At 36.0% G+C, this 27,593-nt stretch overlaps 1 protein-coding gene across 1 annotated transcript in view; it reads right to left on the reverse strand.

Moving 5' to 3' along the window:
- The window catches only part of ABCA1 (ATP binding cassette subfamily A member 1), a 146,155-nt gene that overhangs the window by 96,920 nt on the left and 21,642 nt on the right, over positions 1–27,593 (reverse strand). Inside the window, exons 2-5 of the mRNA XM_051967072.1 lie at positions 23,243–23,403; positions 12,617–12,710; positions 6,045–6,186; positions 5,317–5,435 (exon numbers count right to left, since the gene is read on the reverse strand). Coding sequence (XP_051823032.1) covers positions 5,317–5,435; positions 6,045–6,186; positions 12,617–12,710; positions 23,243–23,308 — 421 coding nt within the window. The 5' untranslated portion in view covers positions 23,309–23,403. The remainder of the gene's footprint in view (positions 1–5,316; positions 5,436–6,044; positions 6,187–12,616; positions 12,711–23,242; positions 23,404–27,593) is intronic.

Genomic DNA, 27,593 nt, shown 5'->3' on the forward strand with positions numbered 1-27,593 from the left:
TTGAAGACAAACCCTCCCTCGGAAAGGGCAGCAGAACATTTTTCCTAGCATTTTAGCTGCAGAATCAGCTTGGACACTGATAGAATCTGAACCCAGGAGAATACCTATTTGATACCACTAAGCAATGCACAGATACCATCTTTGGAGACTGCAAAACAGATAAGAAATGAAAAACAAGGAGACAAGGGAACAAGCTACAAGGAACTAACAAAATTGCTTAACTGTCATTTTCTATGACAAGCTAAACTAATTTTCTTTTCCTCCTGTCAAGCCTGAGTGAGCCATCCGTCTGGCACAGAGGCAGACCTCCACCAAATTACAGTCTATGCCAAATCACATCCTTGGCAAGTGTGCCCTAGCTTGGCTCCTGTGTTCCTGGGCACTCTAACTGTGAAAGGCCAATGATTCAGACTGGCTAGATTTTGTGATCTATAACAAGGTCCCAGATGACATCCAGAAAACCTAGGTAGATGACTTTACAAAGGAGAAGAGAGAGAGAATGAAATATTAAAAAAATATATGGAGGTGAAAGAATGATTTGCTTCTTCCTACTCTCTGGGATGTCTCAGTTTATTGTGTTGTTCAAAAGGAATTAAATGTCTAAAAGCTAAAACCTAAAACTAAGAAGTAAAGCCAAGAATGCTTTAAAAATAATGTCATTTAGTACTTTTATCTCACTACTTAAAAGATGTGATTTCACCAGTATGAATATCCTACCTATGATTATAAAGCATATCTTGGTAAATAGTCTTCATGAAAAACAGCTGCAAACAGAAAAATCATTCTTGTGGCTAACCTAGTAATAAAGAGAGAAATGACAGTATTTGCGGGATGGATGAAAGTAAAAAGTTGAAAATGACTAAACTTGTGAATTTAGGTGACTATACATATTAGTGTATCCCCCACAGTAACAGGGCTCAGAAGTCTGGGTCTGGGAGGAGGCAGATAATGAGCTCTGAACATACTGACTTTCAGATGTCTATGGATCATGCTTAGGACTGGAACTCTGGAGATAGGCTAGTGCTCAACAAGTAGATGTTGGAGTCATCTGCAGAGAGATGATAAGTGACTCCAAAGGAGTTGATAAGATCGCCAAGTGACAGAGAAAGTAGGGAAAGAAAAAAAGGCCCAAAGGCAAAATCATTGGGCTACACCCACTGTTAAGTAACATGACATAACTGAAAATCTAATGAAAAAGGTCTAATGAGAGCACTCAGATAAGAAAAATCAATAATAATAATTTTTTAAAAGAGTCTCCAATAGGAGAATGCAATCAATAGCATCAAATGCTACAGAGAATTTAAGAAGGGTGAAGACCAGGAGAGATGTGACAACAGAACATGGATAACTTGAAACGTATCAGTTTTCTACTGAAAAGGGAGGTAAAAAACATTATTTGTGCATGGAAAACTAATTTTAAAAAAAGAAACTAAGTTTTAGAAGGGTAAAATTCCTTAAAATAACTTATAGGAATTCTCCACACCTACATTCAATCCCTCCCCCCAAAAAAAGTAACTACACACACACCAGAGAGAGTCTGGATATACCCTAGGGAAAAAAAATAAAATCAAATTAACTGCTCAGAGATATCTGGTGATAACATAATCAAGGTGGCCCAGACATGTTTGTAAGGTTTTCTGCTGGAATTTCCCATTAGGACAGTAAACAAGAATAGTTAAAACGCTCCCCCGTGACTGACTTCTGGGTATCCAGATCAAAATTTTATGATGGGAAAAACAAGGAAATGCCACAGGGCCACAGAGATAAATGAACATGCTAACCCTGGAATCTTAGTACTCTCCCCAAAAAACAAAACTTGGCTTGTTACCAGAAGGAAATAGTCCAAGTGGAAACCTGTGTGTTCACAGATAACATATGAATAAATAGCTCCTCAAATGGAGCAAATGCAAATAAAAGACAAAAAGATAAACGCAGATGTAGTCAGAAAAGCCAGGTATGAAGGCAAATATAGATGTTTTCAATAAGAATGTTCCTACAGATAAGCCACGTTTTTAAAGTGGATGATTGAATCTGGTGCCCACTAACAGCTTAGATGAGTAGAAGTGATTTTTACCCTGGCAAGTTCCCCGTGGTGCTGCTGGAAGTCTTCAACAAGTTGTTGGTTCTCAGGAGAGATAAATGATGTGTCTGTACATTTCCCTCCAGACCAAGACCTGGCTCAGAGCCAGTGGAAGAGCAGAAAAAAGGGGGAAATTATTTACGCGATCGCTCCAGGGCTCCTCACTTTTCTTGAGCACCATGGCACGCAATCAGCAAAAATTGGAAGCACCAGGATACCTAAGAAATGCCTAACAAACGAGTGCTGACAAGAGGCAGTAAAAATCAGCAAATTTCTCCTCCTTTTGCACAGAAAAACTACAGAATGTAAGAATTGGAAGGTACTGGAATCCAAGTCCAGAGCCTCAACTTCTGCAAATAATGGTGATAACAATAAAAACAAGAACTTATATTTATATAGTAACCCCAAACATGGAAGATGAGGCACAAGGAGGAGAAAAAAGGATTTGCCAAAAGTCAGATTAGTGACTGAGCTCTTAGAATTTGGATTCTCTGGTCAGAGATCTTTTCAAATCTACCACCAGAGTGGTTGCCATGATTGATTTCTCATGCTCAAAAGATGAGATGACACTTTTTTCTTGGTAGCAAAATAGTTCTGCTTGCCAGTTATCCCCAGCCAAGATCAGAGACTGTAGTCTCCACCTTCCCCAGAGACACGCTATTTCACAGAAAAGCTTTCTGGCAGAGGCATCCTGCTAGGCATTCCAAAATGGATCATTGTTGAAAAAAAGGATAAAATAATTTGACCCTTCTCTCAGGCCCAGCAGGCGTAGGTGTCGGTGATCTCACACTTGCAGGGCACCAGAGGTCCAAGTCAGGGAAGCAACACTTTACCGAGGAAAGAACCCTGGCTCACAGTGCCAGAGCTAGAAGGGAACTCAGAAGCCAATCGACTCGTTTTACATTTCAGAAAACTCAGGTCCCAGGAATTAGTACATTTATTCCCAAGACTACATAAGATAGGAAGTGTCGGAGGCTATGGGTTCAAATCACTAATTGCCCAAGTAATCTTGATAAATCACTTAATATCCTTTAGTCTCACCTCAGTTTCTTAATCTGTAAAAATCAGGGTTTGGACATAAAATCTAAATCTATAGATATAGACTTTAGAAGCTAAATCCAAAAAATCCCCTACAACCCTCCCCCACCAAAACAAACACAAAAAAACCTTAAATGTTGGAATGTGCAAAAATGAGCAAATAAAACTCATTACCTCAAAGGTTCAGGGAAGGAGGTTTTTGCAATTTTTATGAGCCTGACTCAAGAATGTAAGTTTATTCTGAAAATAAAATCAAAACATTTGACTAAATTTAAATAGTTGGACACACCTTTCTCCATCCTGAAGTACATCTTTCTAATAATAGTTCTCTGGCCAACACCCTCTCCTCTCTTGCTCTCCTCACTCCTGCTCCCTCCCCCTAGGTTTTTAATAGTAAATACAGAGGTCCCAGATTTTCTTTCTCCTCTCCAGCCTCAAGAACATGCTTTCAAGCCTTTCTTCCCTCATATCTACTCTAAACAAGTAAATGAATGAACAAATTAATTAAGTCCCAGGTCTGAGATCCTTTGAGATTTTAATGTTGATAGCCTGGGGTCCAATCCAGCTCTAAATGTACAATTCTCTAATCCAGTTTTAACACTAATACTTTTACAGATGCCTTTAAGTCAAGTATCCTTCTCCCCTTAACCTCCACAGAGTCAAAAATATACATTTTTTTTCAGGAAGTTGTTTTGTAGCACTATCAGATTCACAAATTGACTCATCATTATTTGGCACTAAATACTGAACATCTGGATATTAAATGAGAGGCAGCATGGCACAGAGGAAAAAAGCAACTGGAGCCAGAAAACCTATCTCTGACATCTTAAACATCTATGACAGTAAGCAAGATACTTAACACCACTCTTTTCCTCAGTTGCCTCATCTGAAAAACGAAGCTAATAATTACACAAACTTCCTGACAGAGGAGAAAACCTGTTACTTTATATAATTGTGAGCAAATGCAAGTCCATAAAACAGGATTACTGTCTATGAGGCTACAGAGAGATTTTAACCTGTTAAAATATGCTCAAACTAATTCAAGTATTAAGCTTCAGACAATCTAACCTTTCCCTCTTACAAACCCCCAATTGATATAAATCCAAACCTTGTTATAAATATATATATATACATATATATACATATATATAAATAAAAATATATACACACTTAACTGATTTTAGGTAATAAGAAATATAATTGTCTACCTACTGTCTGAGGATTGCACCTTTGGCCTGTGTTATTCATTACTACTTCAATAATTGAAGTACCAAATTAAGCAACAATTTAAGTACCCATATTCACTGTTATGGAGGCTTAATAACAAATGTAAATCACTCATCTTCTGCACCTGAGTCAGTGTGGCTGGGAAAAAAAAAAATGTGTCACTGCATGATAATCAACCTTCTGATGATAAGCCTACCCAAAATCATCAAGCCTATTGCATGACTCAAAGACTTTCTAGTTTAGAAGAGCCAATTAGAGTTTATGTTGCAGCAACATAGTTCCTCAAAATCTAGAGTTACAGGCCCACTACAAAATGAGGGAAAAGACGAGAATATTACTGGAGATATTCACCACTGCTGTGCAGCTCATTCTAAATGTACATTCCACAATCTACAAGGCTCATTGTCTCTAACCTGTGACTCATTTTAGTTCTCCCTGAGGACTCTAATTTCACATTCCCCAAGGGAAAAAAAATGCATCAACTATTTTAGGTGTCTAATTCTGAGTTCTTTCAAAATACAAGCTGGAAAACAACCATAAAGGCCATTAATTGAAAGACTGCACTAGATCATCTATAAAGTCCTTTCCCCCTGACATCTCCTTGAGGGAAGGGCCAAAATAGGTCACCAAGGCCCTAAGCTGAGCCTTCCTCAACTCCTGGCTTTCTTCAAGACTTAAGTCCCACCTTGTTCAAAAGGTCCTTCCCATTGTCCCTCAATACTGGTACCTTCTTTCTGTGACAACTTCCAATTTACCCTGTCTATAGTACATCAAGTATATAGTTGCTTAAATGATGTCTCCCCCATTAGAACGTGAACTCTTTGAGGGAAGGAATGGGCTTTGCCTTTCTTTGTAGCCCTGGTTCTTAGCCCTGTGATTTCGTCCGTTTAATAAACACTTGTTGACTGACTGGATCATCTTTGTTTTACTACAACAGTTCGAGCACAGAGCAAAGCAAATTTTCAGCTTACTTGAGTTGAAAGTCCCCAGTCTCTGCAAAGTTCCCAAAAGCTTCTGTGTGTCCTTCATACTGGTATCTTTCTGACTGTATAAGAGGAGTCGCCGAGCATCTGAGAACAGCCGTGAAAGACTGCAGAGGGAAGAGAGGAAAAAAAAAAGAAAGAAAAATAAGAATTAGGTATGCAAACGAGTGGCCTATGCCCCCAAAGAATAGACTTTGATATGGTTAGATAATCTCCCTTCTCTCCACAACTGCCTACTCACTGACAAAAAGTGGTAAAGGAGCCTATCTTTTTGCATATCTGGCCATATCTGTATTACTAATAAAAAATGTCTACAGTAGTAGTCTGCTTAATGCACATGGTGACATCAAGCTCTTTATGCAATTCTCCTTCATGGAAGATTTTGAGCTGGAAGGAAATTCAGATTCTATCCAGTCCAATTCCCTTCCACCATTTTATAGCTAAATCAACTAAGGCTTAGGAGGTTGAGTGACCGACTTACCCAAAGTTGGACAGGTAGTATTAGAGGCGGAATTTGAACCCCAATCCTGTGATTTCAGTCACAACTCTTTCCATTAATATTATCACACTACCTCCTGTTATGCAAATCCCTCTGAAAAAAATAGCTTAGACTGAGTGTAACTGTTCAATATTCCCCTGGAATATCTTATTTCTCATTATCTGAAAGATACTGTCATGACAGACAAGAAAGGAAAACAATCTAATCTGATACTCACATGGACTCGTCGAAGTTTCCAACAACACCAGGAGATTCACCAGGGGTTGGATAGCGGAAACACGGGTTGTTAGCATTGCAGATAATCCCCTGAACCCAAGAAAGTGTTCCTGCAGATGGCATAGCTTTGTTTGGAAAGTGGCCTGTAGAAGGAAGGGAGAGAAAATCACAATGGGAAATGTCCTTTGGAGTCCTCCCAGCCATCTCCTGCTACTCCCCAATATAAATTCTTGGTTCTGGTCCAGTCAGTCACAGCCTCCTCACAGCACACTGTGTCCCTCCCACTGCACACACCTGGAAATTCTTCCCTTTTCTCATTTTTATCAATTCAAATAGTAAAAAAGTCTTAGATGATCTCTGAATTCCCTTTAAGATAGATTTCCATTTCAGAATCTAAGTGTTCTTATCCTTTTTTTGCATCCTGTACCCCACTGGCACCCCTTCTTTTGAAGCCTCTGGACCTCTTTCCAAAGTCAAGTTTTTAAATGGCATAAAATAAAATATAAAGGAAGACAGAAGCAATCCGTTATATTGAGATAGTTTATGTATATACATATAAATACAGATATAAGTCAACCTTGCTTCTTATCATGTATGTGACTCCTTGGGGAAGTAACCTAATATCTCTCTGTTTCTATTTCCTCACCTGTAAAAAGAGGTTAGTCTAGAATCTAGATAAGCTAGAAGGTCTCTTCCAATTCTACCCCTTTAATCTTATGACCTTTTCATTTTTTAAAAGTGAGAAAACCGAATTCCTCAGAGATGATCATTTGCCCAAGGATATACAACTTATTAGGCGCTTAGACCCAAGTTTCCTTAATTCCCTCCTCCCAGATGCTCTTCCCCTCACATGATGTTTGCTCCCATCCAAAGTCGACTTTGCCCCACTTCCTCCAAATGCCCATCCCCAGTCCACACTGATCTTTCCCTATGGAGTACTCACAGTGTGAGCCACACAATGATGTCAATGACAATGAGATGTCCCATCTCAGTTACTGATGATTTTCATATATATTCTCTTATTGTATTCTACTGGATTAGGAAACTGAAGCCCCCACCTGCTTCTGTTTTATATGCTGTCTTTCTTATTTAACAACTGATTATGTTGGATCACAGAATTCTGCAACTTGAAGAGACCTCAGATTTTCTAGTTTAGAAATGACGAAACAGAGATATGTCACTTCCTCAAGATTGTTTTAGAGAAGGATAAAAAAAAAAAAAAATTAGACCCTAATAGGATATCTCCAAACACCATCATAAAGAAATTACATGCAAACAAACCCAGCATCTGAGAATTCAATTTGGAAAAAGTCTAATGTAAGCAGGACTATGGTGTATCCCACATTTCCAAGTTTCACCCCAATTCCCAATTGCTATGTTTATGCAATGGATCAATATATTCTATGCTACAGCTAATCCAGGCAAGGTAACCTGAATTGTTACTCCTAGGTACTCAAAGTTAGAAGGCACTAACAGAGCTTTCAGTTCTTGGTCAGAAGAGTAAGAACTGACCTTATCACTTATAGTTAGTAATAATAATGAGTAAAAATAGGAAGTCACCAAATAGTTAGTTCCCTTCCTCCCTCCTCCAGTGAACTATTCCCTACTCTGCAGGGGATACAGGAGTAAAACATCATCATACCCCATACCCAACCCCACTCCAGGGACCTCCCCAATAGTATCGGAGGGTTATTTTATACTACTTGCCCAGGGTCCTTTTTTGTATTATTTGGTCTAAATACAAAACTTGCTAGTAACATTCTCTGTTCTATATTTTGATTAATTAACAATTATTGACTTAGTACTTACTATATATATATATACCAAGCTTTATATTAAGTGCTGGAGCAAAAAGAAAGATAAAAAATTAGTGCCAGTTTGGAGGAAATCACACAGTATACTGAGGGAGACAACATACAAACAATCATGTACAAACAAGATAATAACAAGACAAATTGGAGATAATCAACTGAAGAAGGGAGAGCAGAAAAGGCTTCTTGCAGAAAATAGAAATTTAGGTGGAATTTGAAGGAAGCCAAGAGGTAGTGATGAGAAGGGAGAGACAATCAATCAGGGTGTGTGACTTGCCTAGGGTCATACAGCTAGTACTGTGAAATGTCTCAGTTCATATTTGAACTCAGGTTCTGGGTTGGCCCTCCATCCACTGTGCTACCTAACTGCCCTGCCGCCTTATTAGCTTTTGTCTTTCACCAAAAGCACTGAAGCGCCAGAATGTTTGAATTTGACAATTATTATGTTACTCTGAATAGAAATTAAATAAAAGGATTCCTCCAAAATTGAATACTTTCCAAATAAGACCCAAATAACAAATGATTACTCCCACATAAAATCATTAATTCATTCCAGGAAAACAAGACATGTACATATTGGAAGAAATACTGAAATAGTCAGTTCTTTAAAAATGATGGTATAAATGTGGATGACAGGCCAAATTACATTGTATTTGTGATACTTAGATGCAGTTCGGTTATGCATTATTAGCAGTATTATTGTGTGATGATGTTGGCAGAAAAAACCTAATACGGTTATGGCTACAAATACCCATGTGAACCAGAAGCAATAAATGGCTTTTTCAACTGTTTCACTATCTGTGTCAAGGAGTCATTAATTTCATTAGAGATCAGAGTGGTTTAAAAAGTAATAATAAATCCATTAATTTGGTAAATATTCTATATTTATCTGTGTGAAAGTCCTTTGATGGTTATGTAAAAAGTTCAGTCTGTTTTGTCTTTCTAGTTTCCTGAACAACATAGCAAGTTACATTAATATAAACCTGTCACAAAACCAAAACATGAAGAGATTAAGAAGCCTTCAGGTAAATCTGCAGATGACAAAATGTAACAAGTTATTAGGAAGTAAGAAATGTTCTAGATGGAACCCTGGCCTTCTGAGATCCCTACCATCCCATGACATATCATGTCAGACACAGAATTCTAGGCTAAATGAAATAATCTGACAGAGGGTCACATTTCTTATGCTTTTCATTCATTTAACAAATATTAATGAAGCAGTGTTTGGAGCTTGCATTTGAATTCCAACTGTACCATTTATTGCCTGTGTAATTTTGGACAAGACACTTTTGCCACAATTTCAACTGTACAATGAATGTGCTGAACAAAACCATTTCTCCAAGGTCTCTGTTCCTAACAGATGTTTTAAAAATACAAAGTTGTATATATTACCCAAAAAAGTATAAGATATGTGTAGTACTATATAAGTGAGGCGAATTTTAGCTAAGCAAGAATAAGAATATCTATAAACAGAAAATCACTGACTACCCTCTTACAGCCTGTCTGATGAACATTAGGACAAATCACTGGCAAAGTCTATGGAATAAGCCAATCAGTACAATTTAAAGAGAAAGACTGTCATCTTTCAGAACTTATTAAAAACAAAGGGACAATACCTATCTAAACCTTTTTTTTTGAGGGGGAGGGGCAACTTCTTTTCTTCCTCCACCTTTAATCCCTAATTCCCTAAAATTAAATGTTCTCACCATGGAAAAACTGTGAAATCTGAAATGCTTCTGCTCCTGGCTATGTCACTTTGCTTCCTGTTTAATTTGAATTCTGTTATTTCATTCCTTTTCTCTTTAAAATGATCTCCTGCCATCTCATGTTTTTCCCCACACCAAAAAAATAGTTAACCCAAATCATATATGAGCAAAGTCATGATTCTTAGGAGATCCCTGTGATCATTCATTCCCAACAGGGACTTAGTTGAGTTGAACATTGACTTGGGACAACTGCTTAATACCTCAATAATCAGTTAAAGGAAAACCAAACAAGAAATCCAACTGAAGTCAGCTGTCCCAATCAGAGGATTTAGATAAACTGAGCTGATATTTTGATTACCAACAAACTGGTTCTATTAAACTATGAAAGATACTGTAGAATTAGTGTGCACAAAGAGTCTCAAAAACCATTAGGGTGCAGGGACCTGAGGAAAGTAAACCAACTTCTCTAACTGATAAAGCAGAACTCTTAATGCTCACGTGGCACAGGAGCTTAATGGGAGGAAGACCTGGATCTAAATTTTGCCTGTGACACTAAATGTGCAAACCCAAGCAAATCACAACCTCCTGGGTCTGTTTCCTCATTTGTAAAATGAAATTAATAATAGAAATCTGCCTCAGAGGGTTGTTGTAAGTATCAAATGGTAAGATGCAGGTAAAGAACTTTGTAAACCTTAAAGGGCTATATAAATGTGAGCTAATAATGGTTTCCAATGAAAATAATAGTTCACGTTTACATAGCAGTTCAATATTTGCTAAGAGCTTGCTTGACAACATCCTGAGGGATAAGAAGTGCCACTATGACTATCTTGGTTTTACAGATAAAAACATTAAATATCAAAGATAAGTTCTAAACCCAGATCTTTCCTTCTTCCCACTATTTCATGAAACTTCTAAGACGCAATTCAGAATTAATATCTATTGCCCATGATCCATTCTACACAGTGAGATCATAAGACACAGTGAAGTTATATTTGAATTCTTTATGCTACTGACTCAAATAAATTTTTAGAGAGTTGCTTAGTATAACTCAAGGGACCCAGAAGGCAACATGCCCTTGGCAAAACTCCCCTAGATGACAGCACTGCCCTCCCATCCATCCTCCAGGGATATCTCTGACTAAGTCTATATGGGATGGTAGGTAAGTCTCATTGTTTGCATGGATGAAAAAAATTCTCATTTCTCTCCTACAAAAAAAGTCTAATGTTCCATTATTTCATAGTTATGTTTACTTAAATAGGTTAAAATATGTTTGGTCAAAACATGGGGCAGTTGGATGGCATGGTAGAGCGCTGGACCAAGAGTTAGGAAGACCTCAGTCTCAGACATTTTCTAGCTGTGTGACCCTAAATAAGTCACTTCATTCCCGTTTGCCTCCATTTCCTCATCTATAAAATAAGCTTGAAAAAGAAATGGCAAACCACACTAATCTTTGCCAAGAAAACTCAAAAGGGCTCATGAAGAGTTGTCCTTATTAAATAACAATAAATTTCACAGATAGTGTTGGCTAGTTTAGTTAAAACACGTTATTAATTAACAAGGCCAGAGTCATGGATTGGTCATTTAGTGAACCAGTTAAGTTTTGCTTTACTCAACAATCACACTCTATACCCGTAACCCTCAGTCACCTGTTAAATACATATAATTTAATACATAGTATATTACTGGTCACAAAGGGAATGAGACAATGGATTGATTCTTGAGAACAAATCATTACTTAAAACAAAAAATAACCACCCAACTAAATCATATAAACTGCTGATAATTCAGTCTTCATATACAAAGTATGAGTTATCATCCTTCTTTTCCCCACAGCCTCCACCCTAATAGTGGATTTCTTTTTTTTTCCCCAATCAGGCTGAATATGCAGAGGCCACTGCAGGCCACAATCTCACTGCTCATCAACACAGAAACTGTGTTTCCAACCTAGGTTGAGTTCAACCTTTCTTGGGCAGCCTAAAGTCCAGTTTATTAAATTGGGGTTTTTAAACTCCCATATACAGTCTTACAACTCAATGTGGCAGTCATGAAATCATAATTTATCATCAGTAAATGTTTGCTTTGTATGCCAATTTTATATACCTGTATACCTGGGGATCACAAAAATTTCTAAGGCAAAAAGGGGTCACAAGTGCCCTAGAGGGTTTCTGCGCCCAAAGGATCACCAGATTGGTGTTAAGACTTAGGGCAGACACCTGACCAGCTTGAGCCTAAATTCTCATCTCAGCCTCCCCCCCAGGGGCCAAGGATTACAGGCATGTGCCATCACACCCTGCTAAGATCTTTCTTTTAGAGAAAAAGTATTTATTATAGCAGATTTGCATCTGAGCCAACCAGGAAACATCCTTTGTTGTGGTTAAGTATGTTTTAAATAATGGTTAAAACAAAATTGCTTGCTTGAAATTTGAGCTTTAACACTTCAATCAAGCAGCATTATCTTATATCCCAATAATCAGAGGGTAGTCTTGCTTGCAACATTTCCACCCAAATGTTGCTATTTTCCTTTCATATTTAGGGAAGTGTTTCTACATCTTTTTTAAAAAGAGTTAGAAATGTCTAATTTTTGCCATTTGAGAAAGGAATCATCAGAATCAGATGAAGATTAAAAGGGCCAGATTGCATTTCACATTAAGTGTGAAAAGTTCTCAGAGATGGACTTCCTACTTAACCATCTGCCCTCTCAGCAAGAATATTTCCACAGCACTAATGAATGACCCTTTCTTGACTAATGTAAACAGGGATAATCCTGAAGTGATAGAGTAGGATTAACAAACCTTATAAGCAACAGGAGAGATCAAAAATAAACTCAAGTGGGAATTTGATCTTCTCAATTGTGCTCTTTGAAAAAAAAAATTTTGGAGACCCTGATTTTCACCTTTAATTCTATGGGGATTGCTTTCTTAGAAACAATTTAGTCCCATGTGCAATATGATTTCTAATTTTTAATCGGCCAGATATGAATTAATCCCCCTGTGTAACAAGAATTTATTTTAAATTTATAAACAGGCATGAATTCAAAGGATTGTAAAGTTACTCACATTCATGTTGTTCATAGGGTGGATAGCTGAGTCGAACAGAAATCAATATGAAGAAGATAAACAGAGGCCAGGCCACTTCAAGCAATAATTGACACTAAAAAGAGAGAAAAGACACAGTCTCTTAAAAATCTTTTAAAATATTTAATTTATCCCTTTTGACTTTATATCCTGGTCATTTCTGAGAAAAACACAAAATAAATAAATAAAATCTTCCCCTTTTAGATTGAACCTCCTATCTTATAACAAAGAAAAACAATTATGTTCATATACCATATTTTTTCCAGTCATTCCCCAATTCATGGATCCTCACCTTATTTCTAGTTGTTTGCTATCACAAAATGCTGCTATAAATACCATGGCATATAGAAGACATTCTGTCCCTAACCCCCCTAAACCCCCAATCTTTGACATCCTGGGATATTTATCACTGTGGCTAATATGGGCAATTTAATCCCTTTACTTAAACAATTCCCAAATGATATCCAAAACGGATGGACAAATTCATAGTTGCATCAATTATATATCAGTGCCCTTGTCTTCCTACAAACCCTCCAATACTGATTATTCCCATTCTTATGATTTTTGCCAATCTAAATGACATAAAATAAAACCTCAGGATTGTTTTCAATTGGGATTGGTTTACAATTAGCACTATGTTTTCATATGGTCACTAATAGTTTCAATTCTTCTTTTGAAAATTATTTATATTCTTTGACTAAATATCCAGGACATTGATATCTAAAAAGCAAAATAGTTTTTTAATAGCCCATAACAAAATAAAGCCAGGAAGTGGATCAAGCTAAAGGAGTACTAGTGGAGAACATTGCTCTAAATATAACTGGGATGCCCACATAGTGCCTCACTGATTTCAGATACAACTTGTGCAACTGAAGTTTTTACATAATCTGAAAAACCCTCATCAAACAAAGTAGGTCTAGGACAAACAAGCCAAGAAGGGTTTGAGGCTTACTTTTAGCTGTCACAGCTTACAAAATGCTGGACCATTGTATACATAAGCGAGCAAAAAAACAAAACAAAATGCTGGATTAAAAGAAACAGTTTCTACAAAAGGAGATCAACCTATACTAACTTACTAGAGCTCTTTCAGGAGAAATGAAATCAAAATTGCCCAAATGAAAGCAAAAGGAATAATTTACTTAAGCCACTAATACTAACACTAATACTTAAGCCATTAATTTACTAGCCACTAATACCAAGTCCCATGAGGTTCTCTTGCATTCCAGTCTATCACCAATTCTAGAAAAATAGAAAGGAAAAAACTGATTCAGAAGAATGGAATTCAAATACTGCCAGCATCACTTACTAGCAAGTCAATTTATTCTAGGTGTCAATAGTTTCATCTGTAAAATGAAGAAGCTGAATTAGATAATCTTTACTTTTTACTTCAAAATTTGATCCTCCAGATTTATATCATTTGTATGAAAATGTCCCATTGTCTTGAACTCTTCATATCACAGCTATGAGTTTCTTTTGTTAGTGGTAACCAAAAGTACAGGTAAGAGTATTACTGGTTTCAAATTTTTTAAAGCCTCTAACAAATCCTGTTTTAAAACTGTACTACTGTAGAACAAAGAAGAATCATTTCATCACAAAAAGTTCAAATGAACAGAAATAAGGATTGGGATAAATGGATGGCAATATGTTTTCATTTCCGAACAAATTAGTGTTAATAGTAAAATTCCCTTGAGAATGGTACTGGGACTGATCTTTTAAAACTTTTTTATTAATGATACAGAAAAAAACATACAGCAAAATCTCCAAGTTTAAAGATGACAGATACTAAGCTCTTCTAGGGATCAAAGAAAAAAGAATATAAAATGTTTTTAATGAGGTTATTGACACCTACTGTGACCTTGCTCAAGGTCATACTGCTAGTTAAGTGATGGTAGCAATATCTGTACCACCTATGCAAGCACTAGGACTTCATTCAAGACAAGAAAAGAGTTGACAGCTCTCAAGAAAGTAGCGAATATTTGGAAACAAAATGACAGTTTATCATCTACCTCTACCCAGAGTAACAGTTCTGATCCTCACTTCAGGGGCTGTAATTCTGGAAAACATACTCCCAAAATTCTGAACAGGACTTGTTATCCTTAAAAAGTTTTAGCCAGCTTCACCTAGAAAAAGTTCATTCATATGAAGAGGAGAGAATATCGTCCTTCCCAATGACCATCCCCTCTTCTTCCTTTCTTCTTCTTCTTTTTTAAGCATTTATTTAATAAACCACATTGGAATTGCTTTGTTTCCCAAAAACAAAGTTTTAACTGTCTAGTGAAGGACAGACTGAATGCCTTTTAGCAATGTTCATAGTAGGCACATGATAGGTATTAAGTACATGCTTGTTATTGACAATTAAAACTGGGATCCGAAAGGAACTGAACTGAAACTACATGGTACAGCATGTCTGAACCAGATGAAGTCAAATGAGAAGAATGAATTCTGGGAAAGCCAATTAAAAGGAGACTACTTCTTCTAATTATCAAAGATAGCTTCTTTTTTTCTATCTTCCTCATGTACAAGATACAACACTGGGTATAATAATCAGCAAGATACAAAGCCTCTGGCTCTGGAGGAAGGACAAATCTGGGTCTTTATCCTAACTCTGAAACAAGTCATTGAACCGTAGCCTGTTTTCTCACCTATAAAATGGGCCTAATAATATTTTCATTACTTACCTCATCAAGTTGTTCAGAAGAAAGTGCTTTGTAACTCTTAAAGCACTGTATAAACATGAGTTATTATCATGAGCTAGAGAATTTGGCCATAAACCCTTTAAAAGGTAGAATGGCAAACAGACTTGAAGGTAACTACAGATAAAGATTTAAAGCAAGGATTTGTAATTTAGGATCTGTGGACCTTCAGAAAGTATGCATGGATAAATTTTAGACAATTCATGAACTTAGATGGGGAAAATATAATATTTTTATATAGTATATAGTATTTTTTATATAGAATAGATACATACAGTATATAAAAATGTTATATATAAATATAATTTTCTATATATATTATGTAATATATGTTTACATATAATATTTTATATATATTGAAATATAATTGGTTTCTTTTGGAAACCTTTATATTTTATTTAATGTATTTAAAAATATTTTTTCATAAAAGAGGCCCATAAGCTTCATCAGACTGTCAAATGGGAGGTCCATGACCCAAAGAAACATTAAGAATCCCTACTCTAAAGGTCAAGCTATAACCCTAACTTTTGACTTTCTTGGGAAACCCAGGAAAAAAGGAATACCTCCAGGACATAAGATGAGTATCTTTTTGAAGGCAAAGTTTTGGAGGGAGAATTTTTCCTGCGATATCTGGAATTTAAATTACTCAACTTTTAAATGGGGAAACAAAAAAAGGCTAGTCTTTATAGTTATTCAACCAACTGATGTTGGCTAAAATTAGGATTTTAGATTAATTTAAACTGATTCCATGTCCTCAGGCAAATTTACCTCTTTAGGGCTTTTCATAAATCTCCCCTAATTTCAGCCCTACAAGTTGGGACCATTATAGTTAGCTTGTCTCCACTGCTGACAGACTCTATATAGTGTTGGGGAAAAAATTTGCCTCCCAAACACGTTCTCATTGAATAGGTCACAGAAATAAGATTTGTATCTGAAGCAAGTCAGAATCCTAGTTACCCTGGTTTGCCTACGTCCAAAACCTCTAAAATTAGCTATTGACATTTAACATATAAAACTAGTCCCAAAGTGAGAGGTTAAATTTAGGTATTTATTTTTCAAAAAGCAACTCTTCAAAGTATGTGTTTGTAAGATTTGGATCTTTTCATTGTCAAGATTTTTCATCTCTCAGGAAAATTCCTATATAACCATTATTTTTAAATTTCTTTTTAACTAATAGTAGACAAAAATCCATAGAAGCAACTTAGGAAAAGGGTACAAGCTTTCTTTTCATAAACCTTTACTACTAAGTCTCATGTGTACCCCACTTTAAATTTTAACTATTGGAGAAGGAAGCATGTACAAGATGGAGAGGGGAGAGAAGAGAAATGGGAGAATAAAAAGATACACGTTTTCAAAATGTATTCTAAAGGTACGCCTATCAGAATTATCACCAAGGTAAAAGATCTGCAGATAGGCCATATGTATTACATTTTCCCTACATATCCCACTTGTTGTGTGTACAAACATGTCTACTTTTTTAGACCACTAATCAAGAATTTACCACACTTAGACTGAAAAGAATTCTCTGTCACATATCCCAAATTTAAGCCTATTACTTTCCAATAGGAGAGAAAAACAAAACAAAAACTGTTTTCTCAATCACAGATTATAGCTCTAATGTTAGTGAGCTAATTAAATGTATAACATGATACAAAATGGGATTTAAATAGTGAATGGAATTAATTCAATATAAATTAATCTCAGTTAATGGAAAAATCATCCAGTATAATGTCTTACTAATGGCAGGGGTTAATATTGACATCTTCCTACATGAAGAATGAATATTACATAAGCACATATATGCTATGCTAACTTCACTTGCTTATAAATTCATAAATGTGGCATTTCTGGAAACTAATCCAACATTTCCTGGTAGTTGCCTAAACCACCAAAAATACCACTCAATGAAAAGTAAATTTTTTTAAGCCATCAACATGAACTACCACGAAACAGGCAAGTTTCTGGAAGTAATCAAATCACTGAAAATTCTTTTGGAATTATAAAGAATCTTTGCGAACACCTGGTCCTTCACTTAACAGGAAACAAACTGAGACTTAATGACTCATTCTCCAAAAGGCCAGGACTAGAATCCTGGTTTCTTGATTCTTTCTTCAGTGTTCTTTCCACCACCCCCATTTGGTGGCTTAATGTTTACTTTCAAAAAAATATGACATATAACAAATGGACCACAGATCGTACCATCTTTAAATGTCTCTTCCCTTTGTGTTTATTACAGCCTTCAATTTGGATCTTAGTTAATATAGCACAATCACAAAATCTCAGCAAGTGGAATCTATAACACTGTGCAGGAGAAAAGCTGATGGATTGGAAGCAGGATCTAAATTCAAATCCTCTCCCATGACACCTTGAGCAGCCCACATTAGTGAGCTTCACTTCCTCATTTGTAGGATAAAAACATTCCATGAGATGGCCAAGAGATCCATTTCCACATCTAAATTCATGACCTAATAATTAAAAACCTTTTCCTCAATTTATCTGACAAATGGTCACCTAACCTTTGCCTTAAGATTTCCAGTAAGAAAGAACTCTGTATCTCCCTAGAGAGCCCATTCAACTTGGGGACAGCTCTGTTAAGAAGTTCTTATATAAAGCCCAAAGCTGTTACTTTAGTAGCTTTCCACATAGTGTTGCTAGTTTTGTCCTCTGGAATAGAGAGGGATAAAACAGAAAAATTTGGAACACAAAATCTTACAAAAAATACATATATTTGGAAAAATACTATTGAAAATTTAAAAACAGATAAAACCCCTCTTGTTCCATAGAATAATTAAAATACTTGATATTTTTTAAATACTTAAAAAAGGGCTGCATTTTATCACTTTATCAGCAAGAGTGTCTTCTCTACAGGAGGATCATTGGTAGTCAGTCTTCATCTGTTGCTCTAGCCAAAAAAACAAGATGATTTTTTTTTTAGCTTGTAGTCATAAAGAAGGTCATCCTTCTGGTCACAATGAACCTCTCCTGCATTTAGCTGAACATCTTCTCAGATGACAAATAGTCCATCTCCATATCCTTTGCAGGTTGATATATAGCTTGAGCTCTAACGACAAAACCTCTGTGAACCTAGAGTCACTTCCACGCCAACATAAGGCATCAGATAATTCCCTCAACCAAGGATTATAGCTATGGTTATAATAAAAAATAATAATAATAATAAAGAAAACTAAGCATTGTAATTCAGAATTCATATTCATATGCACCATGATTCATGAATCCAGTTTTTAAACCTTTCTTAGTAAAGAATATAGAAAAGAGAAAGTAGGAAGAACTATTTGACATAATTTAGGACTATGAAAGAAAAGGTAGTAGATGTTATTAATAGGAACAGTGTATAGAAAATATTTTATTTTTATATTGTACTTTAGATAGCGCACATATTTAATTAGTGCTTACTATATGCCAGGCACTGGGCTAAGTGCTGGGAAACCAAAATAAGCAATCATGACAATCCCTACCCTCAAGGAATTGACATTCTAATGAAGCATGTGATAGGAATGAGAAAAAAAAAATTGTCTTCAATATTATTTTATATGTGAGAAAATTTTATATATAATATAGTTTTAAATTTTTTTCTTATATCATTCCTATGATTTAAGTAGTACAAACATTTTTAGTCCCATTTTACAAATAAAACTCACATTTACATAATGCTTAAAAATTTGCAAAAACTTTCCTCACAGCCCTCCATTCCCACAAGATAGGAAAAATGTTTATTATTATTATTATCACAGTCTCAAAAAGATAGTGAGCATAGTAGATAAAGAAGGGGCCTAAAAGCCAGAAAGACTGTGAACTTGAGTCCTATTTCTGATATATATATATAGTAGTTCTAAGTCACTGAGCAATTCATTTGACCTCTCAATTTTCTAGGCAATTTACTGAGATTGTAATTTGCAAAGAAGTTACCAGCCAACATGGACAAAGGGAATTTTCTCACTAGCTAGGAGCTCTCTAGACCACAGCCTCTCTAAGTGTGATCTCAGGACCACTCTTTCAGGAGATTCTCTAGGTAAAAACTATTTTTATAATAATATTAAGGCAGTTTAATTTCTAATTAGGCAAATATTAATAGATAGAATCCACATAAACAAAAGCTGTTTGGGATCTTCAATAACTTTTAAGAATATAAAGCTATAGAACTAGTACTATGGCCCCTTTGAAATCTCAGGTTCAGTCCCAGATTCTATCCCTTAATCCAACTTCAATGATGGAGAAACTGCAACTCAGTAATTAAACCACTTGTTGCACAGCTAATAATCCTCACTTAGGATTTGAATCCAGGGCTTTGCTAACTCCGGTTCAGAACTTTCTATAATAAAGCCACACTGCTTCCCAATCAAAAATATATTTATTCCTCAAATCTTTCTCCTTTCTACCACCTATAAGCAGAAAGTAGATCTGACCACTCTAAAAGCCATATCTATGTTAAATAGCTAACACCCACACATATGAGCAATTTACTCTGAACCCAAATTGAGCTTTGCACCCAAATTTCACAATTGCAATTACAATGCACTGCCTTTCCTTAAAAGGAGATTAAAATATATATAGGATTACTTGCCATCTAAGGGAGGGGGAAAAGAGGGGAAATTTAGAACACAAAGTTTTGCAAGGGTCACTATTGGAAAAAATCCATTCATATATTTTGAAAACAAAAAGCTTTAATAGAATAAATAATTACAAGAAGGTTAAAAGGAGGGCAAGAAACTGAAATCTCTACTCACTAATAACCTCCCCCCCCTTAAGCTCAAAAGGAACAGTTACATTCCCCCAAGAAACCCATTCCTGAACAATAAACTTGACTTTGGTGAAACGGAAAAGATTATGATTTAGATTCAAAACCTTGAAGTTCAAATTCCAGCTCTGATACTATAATTATCTAGGCCACTTTAGGCAAGCATCCCCTTCCGGGGTCCCAGTTTCTCTATCCAATGAAGATCCTGAAGATACCCTCTAGTTCCAAACTCCTACAAAGGAAGCAAAAATGGCTGGCACGCTACTTGGAACTCTTTAATTGAATATCCTTCTCCTGGAACCACCACTCATATAGTAATCATTATTAGCAGGTCACTAAGCCTTGGGGAAGAAAGCAGAAAAAAGTAATTAAAGTCTTCCTACAGAGACCTTCACTGAAAAGTAACTAATGAGCCATTAAAACAATTACAAACCCTCTGTTTGAAAGGGCCCACTACAAATAGGCAGTCGGCCTTGGACGGGGGAGCTAATGAAACAGCTGAGATTCCCCCAGAAGACATATTCCAGAAATACAAGCCAATTGTCCTTTCTTCCTTGCTGCATGCAAGAGGCAAGAGGCCATCAGTCACTGCTAGCATTTATGAGGGCAAGAAGCTAACCACTTTCAGTCCAAGGACAACTTTACATGCTCCATGTGCACTAGGTGAACAGTCAGTCAATAAATATTTATGAAGTGCCTATCATACGCCAAATACTGTGCTGAGCAGTGAGGATACCCCCCAAAAGGGCAAAAGACACTCCAAATAGAGGCGACAACAAGCCAACGGCCGTGTACAAGTGTAATATATAGAGGATGAATTACAATTGAACAGAGGAATCAGGAAAAGTTTCTAGGATTTAAGGTAGGATTTGAAAAAAGTCAGAGAAGCTGAGAGGTAGAGATGATGAGGAAGGGAATTCCAGGCATGGGGGAAAGCCAGTGAAAATGGCCACAGGTGAAAGATTGAATGTCTTGTTTGAATATCAGAAAGGAGAGCGAGCAAGATATAAAAACTAGAAAGGCAGAGGAGGAGGCAGGTTAAGAAGGGCTTTTTTGTCTATTTATTATCTATTTTATGTATTTAGAGGAGTTTATCTTTGATCCTGGATAGGGAGCCACTGGAGTTTACTGACTAGTCAATAAACTGTACGTTAATAAGATCTTTTTAGCCGATCTTGGTTTACTAGGCCTTTCTGTTAACTGATAAAATCAGTTATAAGAAGTCCCTCCACCAATAAGATTGCCAATCTGTTGATAATTTAAGATAAGTTTTTAGGGAGTTTTTAGAGACTTGAATTGTGGTCACTATTAAGTATCTCTAACTCAATTAGAACCCAGATATTTCTGACTCTAAAACCAATATTCTATGCATCATAAGATATAATAAAAAGATAGGACTGAAATATCATTTAATTCCCTTCAAATCAAATCAATAAGCATTTATTAAGTGCCTACAAGGTCCTAGGACTATACTAAGACTGAAGATATAAAAATGAAAGTAAAACAATCCTTGCACTTAGGAACAAAAGGCATCCTTCATTTGCAAATCTTAAAGTGCACATAAATACTAGATACTTTTATTTTATTGAAGCTTTTCTATCTATAGCTACTACATTGATTAGGATATCATATAACTCATATATAGATGTGTATATGTGTGTGTGTGTATACACACACACACCTATATATGTATGTAGGTAATAACCTAGTTATATTAAAATTATATTATATTAAAAACCTGGTTCTAGATTCCAAAATACAGCATAGCATCACACATTTAGATCTAGCAGGACCCTTATAGACCATGAAGCTCAATCCCTTCATTTTGCAGAGTAGGAAACTAAAATTCAATGAGGTTAGATAATATCCATCCAAGGTCACATACAGAGTAAGTATGTTAGACAGGATACAGTCTCTGATTTCCTTGACTCTAGAGACTGGTGCTATTTCCACTATATCTCCTAGCTGTTTCATCCTCAACATATATTTACAAAGCACCTAGAATCTACAGGGCATTGTTCTAAGAAGTAAGGTGAGAAAGAGATAAAAGACTTGATCCTTGCTCTCATGGACCTTACAATTTAGCTGAGGAGACATGAATTGAATAAAGCTATACCCAGGAGGTAAAATCTGACCTGGATCTCCAAGGAAGAATAAACATTAAATGGGTAGGGAAAAAAAAAAAAAAGATATAAACAGAAGTATTTGAGGAACAATAAGTAGATAAGCTGGTATGAAGTAAAGAGTTTGTATAGATTGGTGTGAGAAATTCCTCTGAAAAATTAGGGTAAGAACCAGATTATAGAGAGCTTTATCATGAGCTCTTAAAAGTTTTTCACCAAGTTTGTAAGTGCAAAAAGCAGTGCAATTGGAGTATGAGGATCTGGGTCCAAATCCTACCAGTATTATTTACTGAGTCAAGGGGGAAAAAAAGCAGGAAAGTGAAACAACAGACCTAAGTTTTAATCTCCCTTTGCTACCACAAGAAACCATATCACAGACTCTCCTTGGAACTCACTTTTTCCTCACCCTTAAAATGAGAAGGTTGGCACTCAATGCTTCTTCCAAAGCCCCTTGATACTTTAGAAGCAGCAGCAGAAACTGCTGTGTGCTAATGTCCCAAAGAACTGTCTTACAGTCTTAGCTAGCATCCAGGAGCAAACAATTAAAAAACACAGCTGGCCTAGAAATACCCAATTACTAGTATGGAAATGTATGCGCCAGCAATGGCCAGTCTCAAAACTTGTAGCGTACCCATCTCCTGCGACAAGCTCATCTCAATTTCTGTACCTACATAGGTTCCCTCATTGTGGAGTCCCTCACTCTACTGACCAACAAGAAGAGACATACAGTGATTACTCGGGAAAACACAAAGTGAACTCACCTCAACTACCCAAAAAAATAAATAGGCAAAATAAAATAAACTAATATATATTCTGTTACTTTCTAGCTATGTGACCTTAGGCATATTACATAAGGTTTCTGACCTTGTTTTCTTATTTACAAAATAAGTTGAAAATGAGAAAATAAGAGGGTTAAATTAGATTGCCTCAAAAATTCCCACTGCTCTTAATCTATGATTCTGTATTTCTACAAGCTTGTCTCTTTTCGGGGGGACACATTGAGGAAGGAACCCCAAAAGAGAAAATAGACACTTACTGTTTGTCTTCTTCGAAAAGTAAAGTTCTTCCAAAGCAGTAGCCCCAGCTGAGACCAAAAGGCCATCTTTCCTCAGCATACACCCACAGCTCCCTTCAGCCAGGCAGATAGTGGAGGGAGCAGAGGCAGCGCTGGGCAGGGACACTGTGGCTGGTCATTAACTGGAAGATAAAAAAAGAGTGCGGTAAGTCATTTTAGCAAACCTGCACACCAATGAGGTCTGTTTTCCCCCAGACACTTCCAACTCTGCAATCTTAGTTGAGATACCTATTTTAAATAGTCAGGAACCTTCAATCTTCAATAATCACTATCTGGACAAAAATATGATCATTCAATGTTGAGATAATACTAGTCCTAGTAATATTAATCCAAGTGTTTTTTAGATGTAATAATAATAATGAAATTATAGAGATAATGAAAAATAATAAAAATTACTAAAAAGGGATTTCTCAGCTTTAAATGAAAAATAATAATTTAAAACATATTAGAGTTTAGGACTACACACAATCAACCTTGGGTAAAATGAGCATATGTTATAGTGGATAACTACAGAGTCATTCATAGTCAATTCACTTTTTAGTGCCCCACTCAACTCTGCATATGTATAACTCAAGAAGAAAAAGCTCTAAATTGGTTCTCATGGGAGATCTCAAGAAACTACAAAGAAGGAAAGAAAAAAGGAAAAGGGGAAAAGAAGGGAAAGGGAAAAGAAACGGGAATGTGGTAGGCAGGGCCAACAGGAATATGATTTCTAAGATAAAAGAAGTTCCCGGAATTTTTGTTCGCTACCTCATTCAGAGAGACAGTCCACAACATTAAACACAACCTTGAGATGTACAAATGTGAAAAGCTGCTTTTACTTTTCCCTCAATTTAAACAGTTTGTTTAGAATTTAATATCCATGTAATCCACAAAACTTGCTCAGGAGACAAAAAGAATCTGCACTCTGGAATCAGAAGACCTAGCTAGTTTCACATCTGCCCTCTGCAACTTAGTAGCAATGTAGCCTTTGCTAATTCCACCAAATCCCTGGACCTCAGTTTCCTAATCTGTAAAATGAGGAGATTGGAACCGTTGAGTTGAACTCTAAAGATCTCTGACCTGAGTTGTAGAAAGAAGTCGTATCTCCTGTGATAGGGTGACCAAGCCTTTCGCTGTCCAGGTAACTCATCAAGACCGGGAGCTATAGAACAATTACAGCTATGCATTGAAAGGAATTTCCACACTAGGAGAGTTCCCAAATCAAAAGTACAATCAAGGGTTTTTAATTAATTAATTTCAACATATAAGGTATCAAAAATTTCTAAGTCATTTTCTCTAGGTCCTTGTCAAGATTATTGTTTCTTCTCATTCCTTTGTCCTCTTATACGATTATAATGTGTGCTCTATTCTAGGGTTTTTTTTCCTTTTGTGCAGCATTTTTACACAGATCCCTTCCCAGATGTCTTTGTAGCTCTCATATGTATTGCTCTATGTTGCATTTTATTAGGATCTGTTTCTTTTTTTCAAATCACTCACTCAGCTAATTTCAAAAAAAGCAGCAGAATCTTAGGAAAATGGAAAAGAAAGGAAAAGCTAATTATAATCAGATTATATTTCATTGTTAGAAAGAGTCAAAAAACTAAGTGGTCTCGTCTCACCGTATGAAGTTCTATAAGGAATACTGAGGCCCAAAATATATTCCTTTGAAGCAGAGAAGACAGGCTTTGTACAAAGAATACTATAATGCAGGCAGATGAGTCAGATTCTACTAAGCGATAAGCCATTTTTAGATACAAATGAGGGACTTTCAAGGAGCCAAATGATGCTTGTAGGTACCAAAAGTAACATTTGGTACAAATACTCTAAATTATGATGGATTTTCAGCTGTTTCTTAAATCTCCCTAACTGAAAGACAGCCAATTTAATGATGCATCTTCTGAATAAAAAAAAAAAAATCATTATAGTCTTTTGATATTGTTTTCTAATCTCTGGTTTTAGATACCATCTTATATACTGCATCCAACTGGGTCTCAGATTTGTAATATGCATGCTAGGACAGAGAAAGGGAAAACAAAACAAAACAAAACCAAAAACTAAGATAAGGCCCAAGAATTGTGGCCCCTTGAGGGAATTCCAAATATGTAAATGTATATCTCATTCTCCCAGAGGAAATAGATTGCCCGATAGATGAAGAGACAAACATAGAAAATTTATTAAGCTCTTATTATGTGGTTTGGAGAAGGACAGCAAGGGATGACATGGTAAATCTGGTGAGAAAAAATTGGTATCTTTCTAAAATTAAGCAGTAATGCCCCCATAAAGTCCCATTCTGATGCTTTTCTCTGGCTAAGAGGTGATGATCTTGGATTCATAAAAGCTATGTCAATAAAACACAAAAGCTTAGATTAAAATAGAAAGGCTTTGAAAATGGTTGGGGTTGCGATCTGGGGCCAAACCTAACTAGGTGCATCCCTGAAGAATGGTCACCTGGTGACAGAATATTTAACCACAGCAATATGAAATGACTACCTTCTGCAACAAAGACACTATTTGATGGAATCAGCAATCCTTGAAGGATTAAAGAGGATGGCCAGTAGTCTAATCACTAGCAGTCCCTTTCCTCTCCATATCCCACTTTCTTACGCAGAAAAACTAATGCTCCGTTTCCGCTGAGAAGATAAGGTCAGAACATATAGGACTCAAATCCCTGACCTGGAGCTCAGAGACTTGCCTAGGAAGTTAGAACTTCCCCCCATCCTCTCTATTGGACATGGTCTCTCACCCCATTCTGCAAGGTAGCAAATCAGTGCAAAGGAAAACTCTACAAAGAGAAGAGCTGGCAACACAAGGACTGAAGGCCAATGTGGGATTTCCACATCAGTTTTCCAAGGGAGCAAATGAACAAATAAACAAACAGAAGGGGGAAAAAAAAAAAAAAAAAACTTGTACTGTATGTCACTTTTCCCAACATTCCCAAGGCTGGCAATTCAATTCTACCTTTATGTACTAATTCCAATTAATTATTGGAAAGTGCTGTTTTTCTTTATTGGGAAAGACTCAACATTGTAAGGTAAGTTTTGCACAGGTTTAACGGTCATGCAAAGGAACCCAAAAAGTCTCTCAGACTTCTGAGAAGAGCCTATAGGGAAGAAAGTTAATGGTAACCCTGTTTCTATTTTTTCAATCTAATTGCTGACATCCAAATAACCCAAGGAAAGGGGAAAAGATGGTGCTTTATGCTTTAGCTTTTATTACCCTTTTTCCATTGTGCAAAGGACCAGGCTGATTTTTAAAATGGGGATTTCAACCTCTCAGTGTCATGGACACACCTTCCCTTTGGCAATCTGGTAAAAACTATGGGCCTAAAAAGAATAGATTGGTCATAAAATATTTTTCAAAAATCCATGGATGCTCAGAAATCCATCTAAGAACACCAGGTTAAGAATTCACATTTAAAAAAGAATAAGAATTTTGTGTTTCTAACAGCTTGAAGCAAACATCAAAAACAAGAAATATGTCTTCTAGGCACTAAACCAAAAGTAGAGCAAAAGTTTAAATAGTTTTTAACAAAAAAAAATGGAGCTAAGTAAAACTGATCTTAAAATCCTGTTGATTCAAATGATCTCTCTTTCATGTGAGTATATATAATAATTTATATATAGTGTGAAAACAGTTTCTATGCATTCTCTTGTGCAAGTACAACAACCCTCTGATTTGTTCAGAAAAATGATTTGATCACAGCCACTCAGCTACTGAATTTTGATTCGTTTTTTGCTTCAGTTTCTGTTTGCTAATTTTTTGAAGGCAGGAAGATTGGTCTGTATTGTATTTTAACACAATATTTGGCATACAATAAGCACTTAATAAGTGCTTGTTGACTATCAGATGTGGAATCTTAACTTAAATCTTCTTTACTGTAATTACTCTATCCACTCTGTCATGTAGTCTCTTCCCACATACAATTATCTGTGGCAAGGGGCTGAATTTGGAGTCCAAAGACTTGAGTTCAAATGACAGTTCTGTTCTTTGCTATCTATATAACTTTGGAGAGATTATCCTCTCAGGTCTGTTTCCTCATCTGTATAATGAAAAAAATTGGGTCTAAAGAACCTGTAAGGTATCTTCAAGTTTTCAATGTATGATCCTATGATTTCTAATATAAAAATTCATCAGATAATTTCCATTCATTTCCTTCCACAATGTAAATCAAGTAAAGTGTTTGTCCAAAACTCATTTTTTTAAAGTACAATAAAAATGTATTTTTAAAATTGTAATGAATATGAATGCAATGGAAACTCATTATAAAAATCATCCATTATTACATGGATTTAGTTATATTCTGGGTCAAATTTCTTTTCAGAAATATAAG

The sequence above is a fragment of the Antechinus flavipes genome, chromosome 1 (assembly GCF_016432865.1).
Source record: "Antechinus flavipes isolate AdamAnt ecotype Samford, QLD, Australia chromosome 1, AdamAnt_v2, whole genome shotgun sequence".
In the NCBI taxonomy this organism is placed as follows: Eukaryota; Metazoa; Chordata; class Mammalia; order Dasyuromorphia; family Dasyuridae; genus Antechinus; species Antechinus flavipes.